Source organism: Saccostrea echinata, unplaced genomic scaffold (assembly GCF_033153115.1).
Source record: "Saccostrea echinata isolate AGI-Se365-2 ecotype Australia unplaced genomic scaffold, CSIRO_AGI_Sech_v1 ptg000001l, whole genome shotgun sequence".
In the NCBI taxonomy this organism is placed as follows: domain Eukaryota; kingdom Metazoa; phylum Mollusca; class Bivalvia; order Ostreida; family Ostreidae; genus Saccostrea; species Saccostrea echinata.
Genome location: NW_026889750.1, coordinates 1,422,501 through 1,436,372, shown reverse-complemented (window position 1 = coordinate 1,436,372; position 13,872 = coordinate 1,422,501). Strand labels below are relative to the sequence as shown.

General features: G+C 32.7%; 2 protein-coding genes across 2 annotated transcripts in view; one reads left to right on the top strand and one right to left on the bottom strand.

Moving 5' to 3' along the window:
• LOC133182730 (tyrosine-protein kinase JAK2-like) overlaps positions 1 to 9,369 on the bottom strand; it is a 44,226-nt gene extending 34,857 nt beyond the window's left edge. Inside the window, exons 1-7 of the mRNA XM_061317580.1 lie at positions 8,364 to 9,369; positions 6,914 to 7,066; positions 6,167 to 6,280; positions 4,146 to 4,303; positions 3,409 to 3,680; positions 2,900 to 3,034; positions 2,426 to 2,535 (exon numbers count right to left, since the gene is read on the bottom strand). Coding sequence (XP_061173564.1) covers positions 2,426 to 2,535; positions 2,900 to 3,034; positions 3,409 to 3,680; positions 4,146 to 4,303; positions 6,167 to 6,280; positions 6,914 to 7,066; positions 8,364 to 9,323 — 1,902 coding nt within the window. The 5' untranslated portion in view covers positions 9,324 to 9,369. The remainder of the gene's footprint in view (positions 1 to 2,425; positions 2,536 to 2,899; positions 3,035 to 3,408; positions 3,681 to 4,145; positions 4,304 to 6,166; positions 6,281 to 6,913; positions 7,067 to 8,363) is intronic.
• Positions 1 to 13,872, top strand: part of LOC133182719 (MAM and LDL-receptor class A domain-containing protein 2-like) — a 232,327-nt gene that overhangs the window by 55,379 nt on the left and 163,076 nt on the right. The gene's annotated exons all lie outside the window — the stretch shown is intronic.

Here is a 13,872-nt window from a genome sequence, read left to right as displayed (position 1 = left end):
AAACACAAATCTCCTATAGTATTAACACCTTTGCTAAGTCAGAATAATTTTTTTTTTGTTAAGTTCTTAAAAATAAAGGTCTTCACCTTTTGCTGTATGCCTACATGGAACAATCACTTTAACTTTAAAAAAATAAATTCAATCAACAGTAGACAAAATGTTTTAAATAGAATGATGAGGAGGGCACTGCATACTGTAATATTCCTAAAAAAAAAAAAAATACGCAACGAATTTATCATTGAATACATCTGCAAGAAACACTACTTGTAAAATTATTTACTCCCTTTTATATTTGCTAAAATAACATGAAAAAAAAAAATCATGACCAAATCTTATGCAAATTCATGGTATCTATGGTCTAGCGATTTGACATCTTTACGAGCCATTTCAAATACTGGCATAAAATAAGGAATTTATGCGATATCTTAATATGAATGTTGTAGACAGACCATATATTTACATCCACCTGAATATTTTCTCTTATTACTTATGAAAACTGTCTTGCCGTTCATCAAATTGAAAACTGTACACAGGATTATTTTTGCCCTGTGTTATTTTCGCCCTTTCACACTTGCAAACAATTTTGCCCCGATTTAAATTCACCCAGTCACAATTCTGTTTAAGAAATTATAATGTGTTTTTTGAATTTGCCCCATTTTATATTCACCAAACCTTTGAGTAGGGCAAATATAAAAAGGGGGGCAAAAATTTCCCTGTACATGTATACAGTACATGTAGCTCTAAACGGATTACTGTAAGAAATATTTGAAATTTTAAAGAAGTGGATTCTTCCATCAAATAAATGTAATACATGCATCAATAATACAATATTTAATGTACTCTCACCCACTTTATACAAAATTTAGTTTATACACAATCTTAGTTTGTGTGCAAATCATGTAGACAGAGTAAAATGAGACCTATTTAATTAAATATTTTATTGCAAGTTCATTTCCCTATTAAATATCACAGTGTTATTGTAACAGCAGGAGCTGAATTATTGTTATTTTTTTTTAATACGGAATGACGTACTAGGCAAGTATATTCTGTAAATCAACGGGGGAAAACAATTCTGGTGCGTTGTTGAAGCAAATATATTTAAAAAAATAAAATTTTGGTGTTGTTCCACTCGAGTGTAGAGGGACACAGGAAAATTCATTTTGGGGCTTAATTAAATAAAAGCTTACTTATACAACTAAAACTCTCCAGAATGGACAAATATCCCCACTGGGATTTCAAAAAAGGTGCAAAGTCACTAAACATATTTTATGGATCTAAGAGGTGTTCACAATTTGTTTAAACATTTATATTGAAAATTTAATTGCTCATTATATTATTTTAATGAATGATCATGATGATGAACTAAGGCACAGCCTAATAAAACATTAATACTAATAATTATATTGTTTTTTTTTAATAGATTGAAAAAATAAATTGCAACTATCTGTCATCTTTATAAGACATATGACACTCTGCAATTTCTTTATTTAAAAAAAAATCATATCATACAATATCAAATTAATCTTGTTAACTTGATACCAAGTTCATTTTAAAAATCCAGTAACTATGCATTTCAATTTGACAGACTTTAAATTACAATTAAGAGAGTTATAGAACAGAGATCTTTAATTCTTCTACCCAATTCCCAGATGATATAGATAACACCTGCTAGATCAGAGATTCTCTAACAGCTTCCTACATTGAACTCATCAATTCATCTTAAACTGGATGCATGTCCACTCATAACTCCCAAGGGACAAATGGATTTACAATACATGTATCTGCTGTGTAATGCACCATGAATCTGTAGTACAATAGACATATTTATGTCATTCTGAGTGTGTAATCTTGATGCAACATTTTTTAATAAGGTTAATGCATGACTCTTAGATTTGTAGGGACTATGTACCAAAAAACTTTGTTTAAAAGTTTTTTTTTGAGATTTAATGAGTAGTTTTAAGCTGCAATTCACATTATTGTACAGATTTACCAACTGGCAGTTCAAGATTCTATGTCTAAAACCTTCATGAACCCAAAATGACCAAGTCAATAAAAATGAAAAAAAAAAAAACATATCTGTAAAATGCAGAAAAATTATCCAAACATGATGAAAATACCAGGTGTATACATATGTACACTCATTATTCACCATACGAAGGTGTATACACCTTCGTATGGTGAATAATGAGTGTACATATGTTCAGACAAGTCCATGCAATAGTCTCCAAGAACAGGTCCGAACAAAATCATGTCTACAGGCAGACAGACATACCCCCTACACTTCATTTGCGAGGGGTATAATAAATATCAGATGAGTATGTAGTAAATGCAGAATAATGAAAAAATTACAGAATTCAAATACCATTTTCAATTAAATTTGCATATTGTGTAATTATTATCACAAATTTTAAAGCACATATCAAACCTCAAAACAGCGGAACATCTGATCATTAGAGGTGTGACGTAACTGTTTGACTGCATGTAGAGCTCCACATTCAAGGTCACCTATGCGAACTTCCGTAAAACTTCCAAGTTCTGTAACAGAAGTATATATGACTGTGTTAATGCTAAATAAAATATATACATAACCATTGCTACATGGTGGATATTAACATGAAAATTAACATAGCTCTTTTTAGGGTAAATCCCCTCCTTCAAAAATTCCTACATTCACAAGATGCGGATAAGACAATTACGCAGACCCATCAGGAAAATAGAGACACATGTCATATACTGATCACTAAAGATTTGTGATCACAGTTGTCAGCAACCCTTTAAATAAATCATGCTTGACATACATGTGTATTCAAATATCAGAAAATCAACCTCATCCCTCAGTGCTATTGTTTTCTTTCTATATTTTTTTTATGTTTAGAGTGACCTCTAACCTATGACCTACCTATGACTTCTTTGACCTTGACCTCTTCTGGGAGGATAAGATGTGGTTTCTTTTTCTGATTGTTCATGGCTGCTTCCTCCTCTTCATCTGGAATTATTTCTTCCACAAAGAGTTTTCTCAAAACATCAACAGGCTCTACAATATTAAAACAACATGCTTTGTACCTCAAAGATCACATGAATGTTTTTTTTAGTATTATAACTACAACTATAATCCTTGGCAAGCACAAGTGTCTGTGAGTAAGCTTTTAGCAACTGATACAAATTATGGAAGGGTAGAAATTTTTAGAGAACAAGTGTTTGATTTCTACATGACTCATATACCATAAATTCCACCTTAATTTATACATATAGCTTGATGAAGGCTCAAATTTTTTTACTGATTAAAGATTGAGGCTATATAACCATTGAAATTACTTTAAATTCATACTCTTGCAAGACAGGCATAAAATGAATGTGATATACTCTTTTAAGACACAGGTGTCAAGGTTTATATATGAATGTATGTACCTTGCTGGGGTTTGACCTTGACTGGGTGTTTCGGGAGAAGGTTGCGAACTTCTGACATATATCTGATGATGCTGTTGATGTCCTTGAACTTTTCCTCTTCCTCCCCCTCCAGACAGTACTGGTTCTTCTTCTGGTCAATCAGCCTCTTTCTGGTCTGTCCACCACAACAAAACAGTATGGCCAACTGGTCAAAGACCAACATACTCTGCTTAAGAATGTAGTACTCGTCTGACAGGTACTTGGTTTTTAGCTTACGAACAGCTGTGTTTGTTCTGAAAATAATTATCAATAACGGTATACAAAATATCATTTTTATTTGGTAGGAATTCTATTTTTTCTCTAACATTAACATCATTCATTCATGGCAAGTACAGCTAAATTTCACTATCTCGAACACCAATATCTCGAATACCATGGATATGTCGAAGTGACTTGGAAGTCCCTAGCACTTTTTCCTTTAAGTATTTTACCCTCAATATCTTGAACCCTCACATATCTTGAAGTTTTATTCATGGTTCCATTGAGTTTGAGATAATGAGGTTTGACTGTGTTTAATTTTTACAAATCTTGCTCAGTGATGAGTTACAAGACTTGTATATGGAATAAAATGGTCAATTTGTTTTTGTCTTTCTTTTGCACAATAAATTCTTTCTGTGCAGTAATCAACAAAGATTTGATATCTGATTCACATTTCTTATATACTATATGATATTGCTGTATAGGAATATAACACTGACTCGATAGGACCATGACACTTTAGTCTGTTAATCTCCTGCAGGGTTGGCAGCTCCATCTGTTGGTAAAGATTCATGTAGTAGTCCGTAATCAGGCGATAGTATCCATTGATCCCAGAAACAAAAGATTCTGCTACAGATTTACTCTCAAATCTCAACACCTAAAAATAAAGCACCATCACAATAAATTTATCAAAATATTGAAAATGTGTCAAAAATTTATCAAAATAATGAAAATGTGTCATAAATTTATCCTATTATACTGAAAACGTGTCATAAATATTCTACTTGATACCTCTAGTCTGCCTGATCAGATAGCTGTGTAAGTTTTTTTTTGGTGATATGGAGGAGATTTATGTCTCCATGAATTTTACATAATTATACAAAGAAGTGTCATAACAAAGTCTTAACCTGGTAACTGCAGCTATGTATTTCAAAACATTTAATATATAACTGGTATCATTGGTACAGAAGGTCAAACCCAAAAAGGAAACTTAATATTTATTGTTAAACAAATACTAGTATTATTTTATAACTCTGTAAATTACCTTCCCATAATTCATGAAAAGAAACAATTCAAGTACCAATTTGATAATATAAAGTTTTGTATAATATATACTGACAACAGATATTTTTGAGCTTTTAACCCCACCCCCCTTCCCCATCCCCTAAAAATTCATTTGAAAATGTTCAGAGTGTGTTTGGCTTTGACAAGACTCAGTCATTTAATTCCTCCTACATATGCATTTGGCATATATCTATATTAAAGGTGCATCAGTAGTTCAATAGCTACTACAGATGGGTGTAATATACATGTATGTGCTCCAGTATATACATTTAACCAAACCAGAATCCTTTTTCTTGACATTTGCCATTTCCAAAATTCTTACAAACACCTACAAGATCTAAGATGGTAATCAAACTGGCATACAATTCTTTGAAAACTTCAGTGGAATGGTCTATTGTGGAATCATTTGAATTTGTGGGGGTTAAATTTCCTGGATTCCTAAACAATGACTCTGTTCATGAGGACACAATTTTGTGGGTGAACATCTAACTATTATGAAAGAATAAATAGTCTACTAGTATCAATATTAATATTGAGGGTGTAAATTTGTAGTAAGGAGTACTTATGTAATCCATGAAAATTAACCCCCCACAAAATGTAAATGACGTACCCCACAGTGTGGCTGTCCCTCAATAAATATTCATAACGACCTTTATAATACTCCTCCACGTTTACGTTTCGATCTCAGATTAATGGATAAAAAACAAAACAAAAATTTAAGCTTTAAAGTTTGATGCTGCTAATTGTTATATTGAAATTCCTGATGATAACGGAGATATGTTTAAATAGTCCTTTGCAATCAATGAATAAAACATCACAAAACAAACAAGACTGAACATGAACCATGCTAATTAATCAATATGATCAAATGTCATCTTTGAACAAACAATTAAGGGTTAATATATATTAAGTCGATCATAAAATTTTCAAGACACTTTTCTACATACAAATCTAGAAAAGTCATATCTCATTTTTCCTCATTAATCAATCAATCAATCAATGAAGTCTGATTATGTAAGATAAAAGATTATTTTAATCACTAGTATATTCCCAACTATCTTATTAAGCCTAAAATTAATTCCTACCACACAGCACTGTCACGGAAGCTCGGTCTGTAGAAAGATAGCTCGGTAAAAGGAAGGTAGTGGGTTCATTTCCCAGCTAAGACAAACCTAAGACACTATAAGACATATATAAAATACATGTAGGTAGCATCTGTTCCTTTGCTTAGTGCTTGGTTCTTTGAAGTGAAAGTGTCAGGTGATTTAGAAGATACCTTAAAAACCAAGGCCTCGACTCATGGCAGCCAAAGAACTCTCACGGCTTAATGGCCCATAGTGCCAAGTAAAGGTTAATTTACATTTGAAGCCCTTCACTGGCAGCGGGTGAAATCTTTTATGAGTGAAATAATGCAACAAGGGACGTAAAAATACAACCAATCGATCAATCAACCTACCGCTGGGCAGCCATTAGATCTGTCTAGATGAACATTCCAGGACTTTTTCTTTTCCTCAGCATGGTTTGGTGATATATGGATGGCTCGGAAATCATCTATTGAAGAAAAGAATTCCTGTGAAACAAAAAAAAAAAAATTATTGTGAAATGAAAATCCATAACAATTTAGCATTAAAATATAATTATATGCACAATATTTTGGATTTGCACTTCTAAACATATTGTGGAACACTTTTTGAACACTGTAATTTTTAACTGTTTTTAAAGCAAATAAAAATTGTAATGAAAACCAATATTGCATGCTACCTAAATGCTTACCTTATTTTTCAAATAAGACAATAGAATTTATCTTGTACTATATCATAATACATATATGATGATATGATATACATATTGTGAGTCCTTGTGATCGATACAATCAATGTATCAGGGTATCATTTATATACCTCTAAATACAAGCATATAATTCAGACTGTGAATAATGATTTCAAATTGACATAAATGCTAAAAATCCCTTAATTGAAAAAAAAAGCTGGTAAAACTGCAGTTTGTAATTTCAAATATGAGCTGCCAAATTACTTGAGTCAATGGTAACAACTGTATATACAGGGGAATGTTCACTCCTGTTTTATTTTTATCACTTCTCTGCATTAAGGTGATAATCTTTCAATAAGTAAAAAAAATTGGACTAAAATTGTTTGGCACAAATTATCGTATTCACCATTCAATGACATCAACAATTTCTTACATTATGGATGAATAGTCCCTTATACTGAGTGCCCCCGTTTTCCTCGTGTTGCTGTACATCCAGTGTGATCCGCACGGGACGTGGACTCCCCGTAGTGACCTGCTGGGCCTCGTATCTTTCCACTCCATAGCTCTGTACCTCATTCAGAACATCCTAATTATACAAAAACAAATTTTTCTTTCATTTTTAAATTTTGAATTTAAATGGAAAACCTTGTAAGGTGTCAATTTCGTTTTTTTTTTTTTTTGCCTACTGGAAACCAGTACTGTAATCAAAATGTTGAAAAACAAGAGGCCCATGGGCCACAATGCTCACCTGAGTCAATATGGCCCTGCTGTTCTTCATGAGCATATATTCATATGTAAAGCTTTGATTGTCTGTTCTAAGCATACCCTACCCCCAGGTGCCATGTTTTGAATGAAATTGAATCTAAACTTTCTGAGGATGTTTCTATATTCATATAACTAATCATGGCTTTGCTGTTCTTCAAAATGGAATTTTAAAGATGTCTGCCAGTCTGCCACCCTACCCTTGGGGGGGGGGGGGGGGGGGGGGAGTTGTGTGTGTCATGATTTGAACAAACTTGAATCTACACTACCTGAGGATGATTCCATATCAATATGACTAATCATCGCTTTGTGGTTCTTGAGAAGAAGATTTTTAAAGATATTTGCTATATATGTTCTTTTGAAAAACTTTGATCCCCCACCCACATTTATAGCCCAACCCTACTACTGGAGGATGCCTTGAACAAACTTGAATCTACAATACTGGGGGATACTTCCATATCAATATGACTAATCATGGCTTAAATTCCTGTTCTTGAAAAGATTTTTCGTATATATTCCTATGTAAAACTTTGATCCCCTATTGTTGCCCCACCCTACCCTGGGGGGTCATGATTTGAACAAACTTGAATCTACACTACCTGAGGATGATTCCATATCAATATGACTAATCCTGGCTTTGTTGTTCTTGAGAAGAAGATTTTTAAAGATTTTTCCTATATATTCCTATGTAAAACTTTGGTCCCCCATTGTGGCCCCACCCTACCCCCGGGGGTCATGATTTGAACAAACTTAAATCTACACTATGTAATGAAGGTTTCACATAAGTTTCAACTTTTCTGGCCCTATGGTTCTTGAGAAGAAGATTTTTGAAAGATGACACCAAATTTTCACCAATTTTTAATTATCTCCCCTTAGAAGAGGGTGGGGCCCTTCTTTGGAAAAAACTTGAATCCCCTTCACCCAAGGATGCCTTGTGCCAAGTTTGATTGAAATTGGCCCAGTGGTTCTGGAGAAGAAGTCGAAAATGTGAAAAGTTTACAGATGGACGGATGGACAGACGGACTACAGACAAAATGTAATCAGAAAAGCTCATTTGATCTTTCAGCTCAGGTGAGCTAATAAAAAGAGGAAATCAAATTTTGACACATCCGTTTTGTTACCTTGATATAACCCAGCCAGAGTTCTTCTACAGAGGTGGTACTGTGCTGCGATAAAAACTCTTCAGTTTTGGTCTTCATGTTCTTCTTCAACTGGTAACCCCTCCATAATCTCACGATCAGATGGGAGGGCAAGAAAGACTCGAGTTTCTGTTTGTTGAGGACCTCCTCATAGTTTTTATTCTCCATTTTAATGGCAATGACGATGCTGAGAACAGCATAACCTCGGGCCTTGGCCTCATTCTTTATGTCTTGTTCATAAATATCACTGAGGCGGCTTTTAACAAAGTCGTCCTTACACTGTAGGTACAGATACTTTAGGAGATCCTGTCCAAGAAAAGGCAAGTTGTGCACAAACTTTCTCCCTGGAACATACCTGATCCTCAGGTAGAAAATATTTTTTGCATTAGCAGTGGCTGAGTTTAGAATCTGTTTCTTTAGCTCCTCCATCGTAATACAAGGATTTACCCAGAGCATTTTTGGTGTCCGTTTCTTGTCTATAGAAGCCAGTCCAAAGAGCTGAACAGCAGCAGGTCCCATCTTTATGAAATGTTTCCTAAGCAACTGAATACACAAGTCCTCAACAACTTTTGAGTCATCCTTAGAATCCACAACATACACTGTCCCATCATGCAACTCAATCTGGACCCGTACCACCGCTGTCGACTGGAATGACACGTTGACCTGTGACAGGTTCTGTTGTGTGGGTTGACTGTCCAGGGCAGTGCTGGAGGTCATCTGAGGAGGAGGACTCAAATTCTCCTCAGGGGTGGATGAAGAAGAAGATGAGGGAGGGTTTATTGTTGTGGAAGTCAGATTTGTCACTTGGGTGTGTGTGGAGGATACAGAGTTTGGACCAGTCTCCGCTGAACCACCCGGCACCGATTCCACATGGGAATTTGCAGAATTTGTATTCGTGCTGGCATCACTATTCAGTAACTGAGTTTTGGACATGTTAGACATGGTTCCACAAGAGAGCAGTTTTCAATTCAAGTTCTTCATTCAAAGTCTATTAGTCGTCATTGATTTTGTGAGCCTTAATTTTGCTGAAAAAGAAAATAATGGACAACTGAAACTGAAATGCAGACAGATACATTAAATAAAAGAGCAAAGTCTCCTGGTGACAATCAAACATCACGTCTCTCTGCTGTCATAGCTATCAGCATCATTATTGTTTCCTACAAGTGTGTATAGATGGTATCAAGAAATAATCAATGTGACAGAGGATGTTTAAGCATTATTAATGAATTTTGAGAAATAATCAATCTTCCTACTAAACTCTTTCTCTCTCTCATAAACATGTACCCATTGTTAATTCACAAAACTATGTAGGGGTACATTGTTTTCATAATCCATTAAAATTACTAATAATTTTCCCCATTATTCTTATTTCTTAAAAATCTAACTTTCTAAGACCAAATTTAAATTTGTCAGAGACCATTGATACATTCATGATATACATATCGAATGATTATTGACACTTTAATAATTATAAGCTTTAGTCTAGCTGCTAAAGTCATATATGGCGTGTTTTTGATAAGTTCAGACTTATTAAAATTAAAAAGATCTTTCTATTTGTTTGATGACATTATATAAAGATAGGACTTTCCTGTAAATTGCACAATTTAAATCAATTGTGTTTCATAGATATCAGAGATTTAAAACAATAACCAATTTATTTACCGACTCCGCATTTAAATATCAGACACAGTTTAAAGTCAATTTAACTACAGAAACGTGGGGATATTCAAGTTTAAAATCGGTGAAAATTTTAATTTGAACGTAAATAACAAATATGTTGATCTACACTTTATCTCATTTTTTAAAATTTTTTTTTTAGCTCGGATACACCATATATAGCTTTAAGGTTTGCATGCATGTTGATTAAAGTTGCATGTCTTCATCTTGAAATAAATATTTGATGATCGATAAACTATAATACATTTAATACATCTGATATTTAATTATCAAAAATGTGCATACTTATTTATTTTAATATATATAAATATCTTTATAGACGAAAAATTGTTGTAGTTTGCAAATTACTTGTTATATCAAATTAAGGCATACAAGTAAAAATATTCAGTTCAAGAAATGCTTTTTGTTCAAGAATTCCATGGCTTAAATTGACTTAATTAAAACTGCCTGAAAATTAATATTGCAGTAGCTGACATGAATCCAGGTTAAAAATTATAAAGATAGTTTGAAATGAGTTATGCAAATCCGAATCAAAGACTATCTTTATCAAAATTTTCATAAATGGCACTAAAATGACAGACATGAATAAAATTTCAGTTGATGATCTATGAATACCTTTGATTCAATCAAAGATTGCTTCTAAAATTTGTCTTCTGAGTTAACAACTAGCTATCAAAAATGATCATAATATTCAAAACCAACAGACCATGACTAACTGTCAATCTCTGATGTTTTGCAAAAAAGAACACGCTTCCATAATAATGTCAGCCAAAAATTTAAAATAACACCACATTCTTCTTTGTAACTAAGCATCCCTGCCTTTACAGGCTCGCCTTGGGACCTTTTTCAATCCATGCACTCAGAATATATAAGGACCTGCTTTACATGCCTGGTAACCAATGTAAATTTTATAACAGATGTATAATTATAACACCTTTTTCTAATTTTAAAGGTACGTACAGTATAGCCAGGGCACAAGGGAAATGAAAACCTTGAAAACATCAAGCTACACCATTCATCAAAATCTAAAACCCAGGCACTTAATTATTCATCTTAATATAATTTATTTGTGTGCCAATTTAAGTCTTCTTGAAATCAGATCAAATCTAGAAAATGGGTTTTTTTTTTTAAATCCTTTTTTTTAAAAAGTAATTTCAGTGAAATTAAAAACAGATATACATAATTTATTAATTTTAGTCTCTATCAAGATGATTTAATTACTATCTCTATCCTATGACAGGCCAGAAATTATTTTTTACTTACTTTGATATCCTTTCACACTGTGATAGAATATCACCTTGGTATCCTTTCACACTGTGACAGAATAATCACTTTTATTCAATAAATTAATCAAAGTCTTTCACTGTTGAAAATGTAATAAAACCATTTACTTCATTATTTATTTTTAAGGAAAGAAGATAAATATATAAAGAAATGCATTATTATTATTATATATGTCAGTGCCGGAAATTGTTTTGAATTGCATGTGTATTGTTGTTAAGAAAATAAAATCCTTGGTGTTAACAGACTTTGTCAGAGTGGTATTAAGTATTTTTGGATTTTTAAATGCTGTTTAAGACAAACACCATAAGGAAATCTTGATGAATATATATCAGGATGTTGCCGTGATGTGACACGAGGTGCCAAGAACTTAAATACATGCATAAACAGGGATGCTATTAATTCCATGAAATCTCTTATATAATAGACACAGGTTGAGAGACCTATAGATAGCCTCAAGGCACTATAAAAACACAATATTAATGCTTGAAATTATATAGCACTTGAGAACAGATGTTACAATTAAGCCAAAAAAAAAAAAAAAATGGTTGTAAATGGTGCAAAAATCAAGTTTCTAAAATACTGAGAAATTGTACACTTTCTTTGATGTTAAAAATTCTACCTCTCTGCAATCACCCTTATAAATCTATACAATTTTTTTTATCACTTTATAGGACAATATTATAAAATTTTTGAATGAAAAAATACAACCTTTGTAGTTAAACTAAGTCTTACTCATTTTACTTACATAAACATGACTAAAGTTGTTATTTTCATGGTTTTTTTAAAGTTATCATGTATGTGTAGTTTGTTTGTATCATCTGTCCTATAATTATCATAAACATCAATGCAAGTACTGTGATTCAAAAATTAAAATAGCATGCATCATTTTGTGACATATAAATTTAGAAAATGCCTTAATTGACAGAAAATATTGAAAATCTACAGGTTGCATATGCTATAGTGCACTAATAACCAGAAATCTGAATAAGCTTGTAACTGCATAGTAAAACTTCATTTTACTTTGAGGTAATCAATTGTACATGCCTATAAGTCAGATTTTGGGGAGTTAAATTTAGACAAAAACTTAAACATGTTAAATGCAACAGAATACTTCTTTATGCAATTGGCTACAGATTCTGGCAAAAAACTGTTTTGACTTACTAGCAGATCAATGCCAAATTCCTCAAAAATAATCTTAAAAAAATACAATCAGCTTAAAGGTGACTGACTTACAGGTTATGATAAATTTATACACAACAGTATACTTTATGATCTTAAGATCATGAACATGATGAAAAAGTAAGAACTTTTGGTTAAGACCATTTTTAATCATTTGTAATGTAGTGGGAAAAGTACTGACAAAGTGTGAAACAACAATGAAAATAGAAAGAAATGGAGTTAAAAAACACCCACTCAGACCATGTTTCGAGACTCGATCAAATTGAATCAAAAAATAGAAATATTATCAACTAACTGAACACAAACATACATTACACAATAGCCCATTTAACAACACTTCTTAAGCTTTTCCATAAATACCAAGAATCACTTATGAAACAAGACATGTTTGTGAAACTTTGATGCCCTGTACGGCAGCTCATGGTCAAGGTTAACGTTTTTCAGAAGTAGGTCAAACTTCAACATTGAGAGGACAAAAATGTTGGTATGCAAAGAAAGGATCTTATCACAAAGAATAAACGTGAAATATGAAAGCCCTAGCACCATCTGTTCAGAAGTTAAAATTTTTGCGTACAGACAGACAGACCAAAAACTATATGCCCCTGAATCTTTGATTACGGAGGCATAAAAATCTTTAGCATACTGTTCAAAAACACAATCCTACAGGTAACAGACTCAGATTCAACTTACAAGAAACTTCTTCCATATAGCAATTTAAGATCTAAGTGTATGCTTTAATTCTTTAAAGAGTGGAGGAGAATGAAATTGAATTAAAATCTTTAAAAACTGCAAATCATGATCAAGATGATCTATGTGTTTGAAATCTGATGTTACAATCATGTAAAAATTATCTACCTGATACTACTATAGGGTGCATTTAAAATGTTCAGTTATAAACATTAATTTTACAGTTGTATTTTTTTCTATTTGATATATGTTTAAAATATTACATAGTTCTAAAATACTTAAAAGAATGTTAGAGCTCAGAATAGGCAGTAGATTTATGACAGATTTAAGGTCTGCCCCCATGGAATTTTTGGAGATATTAAATTTCTATGTAAAAATGACCTTGAACCCCCCCCCCCCCCCATCTCAAAGGAAACATGAACTCCTTTAAAAACAGTAAGGCCTTGAAAGAGTCATTTGCAAAAGAAAAGTAACTTGGGAAAGTGTGATCTCCAACTCCTCCCCCTCCTCCCCTTAAACCATGCACACACACACACACATATAGAAAATAGGATTTTCAGGTTTGGGCAAATTGTTTAACTTTGTGTGTGTGTTGGTCTCTTTTTTCCAAAAAAAGATTTTTTAAGTTTCATATGAACATTCATTCTTTAGAGATGACATGTTG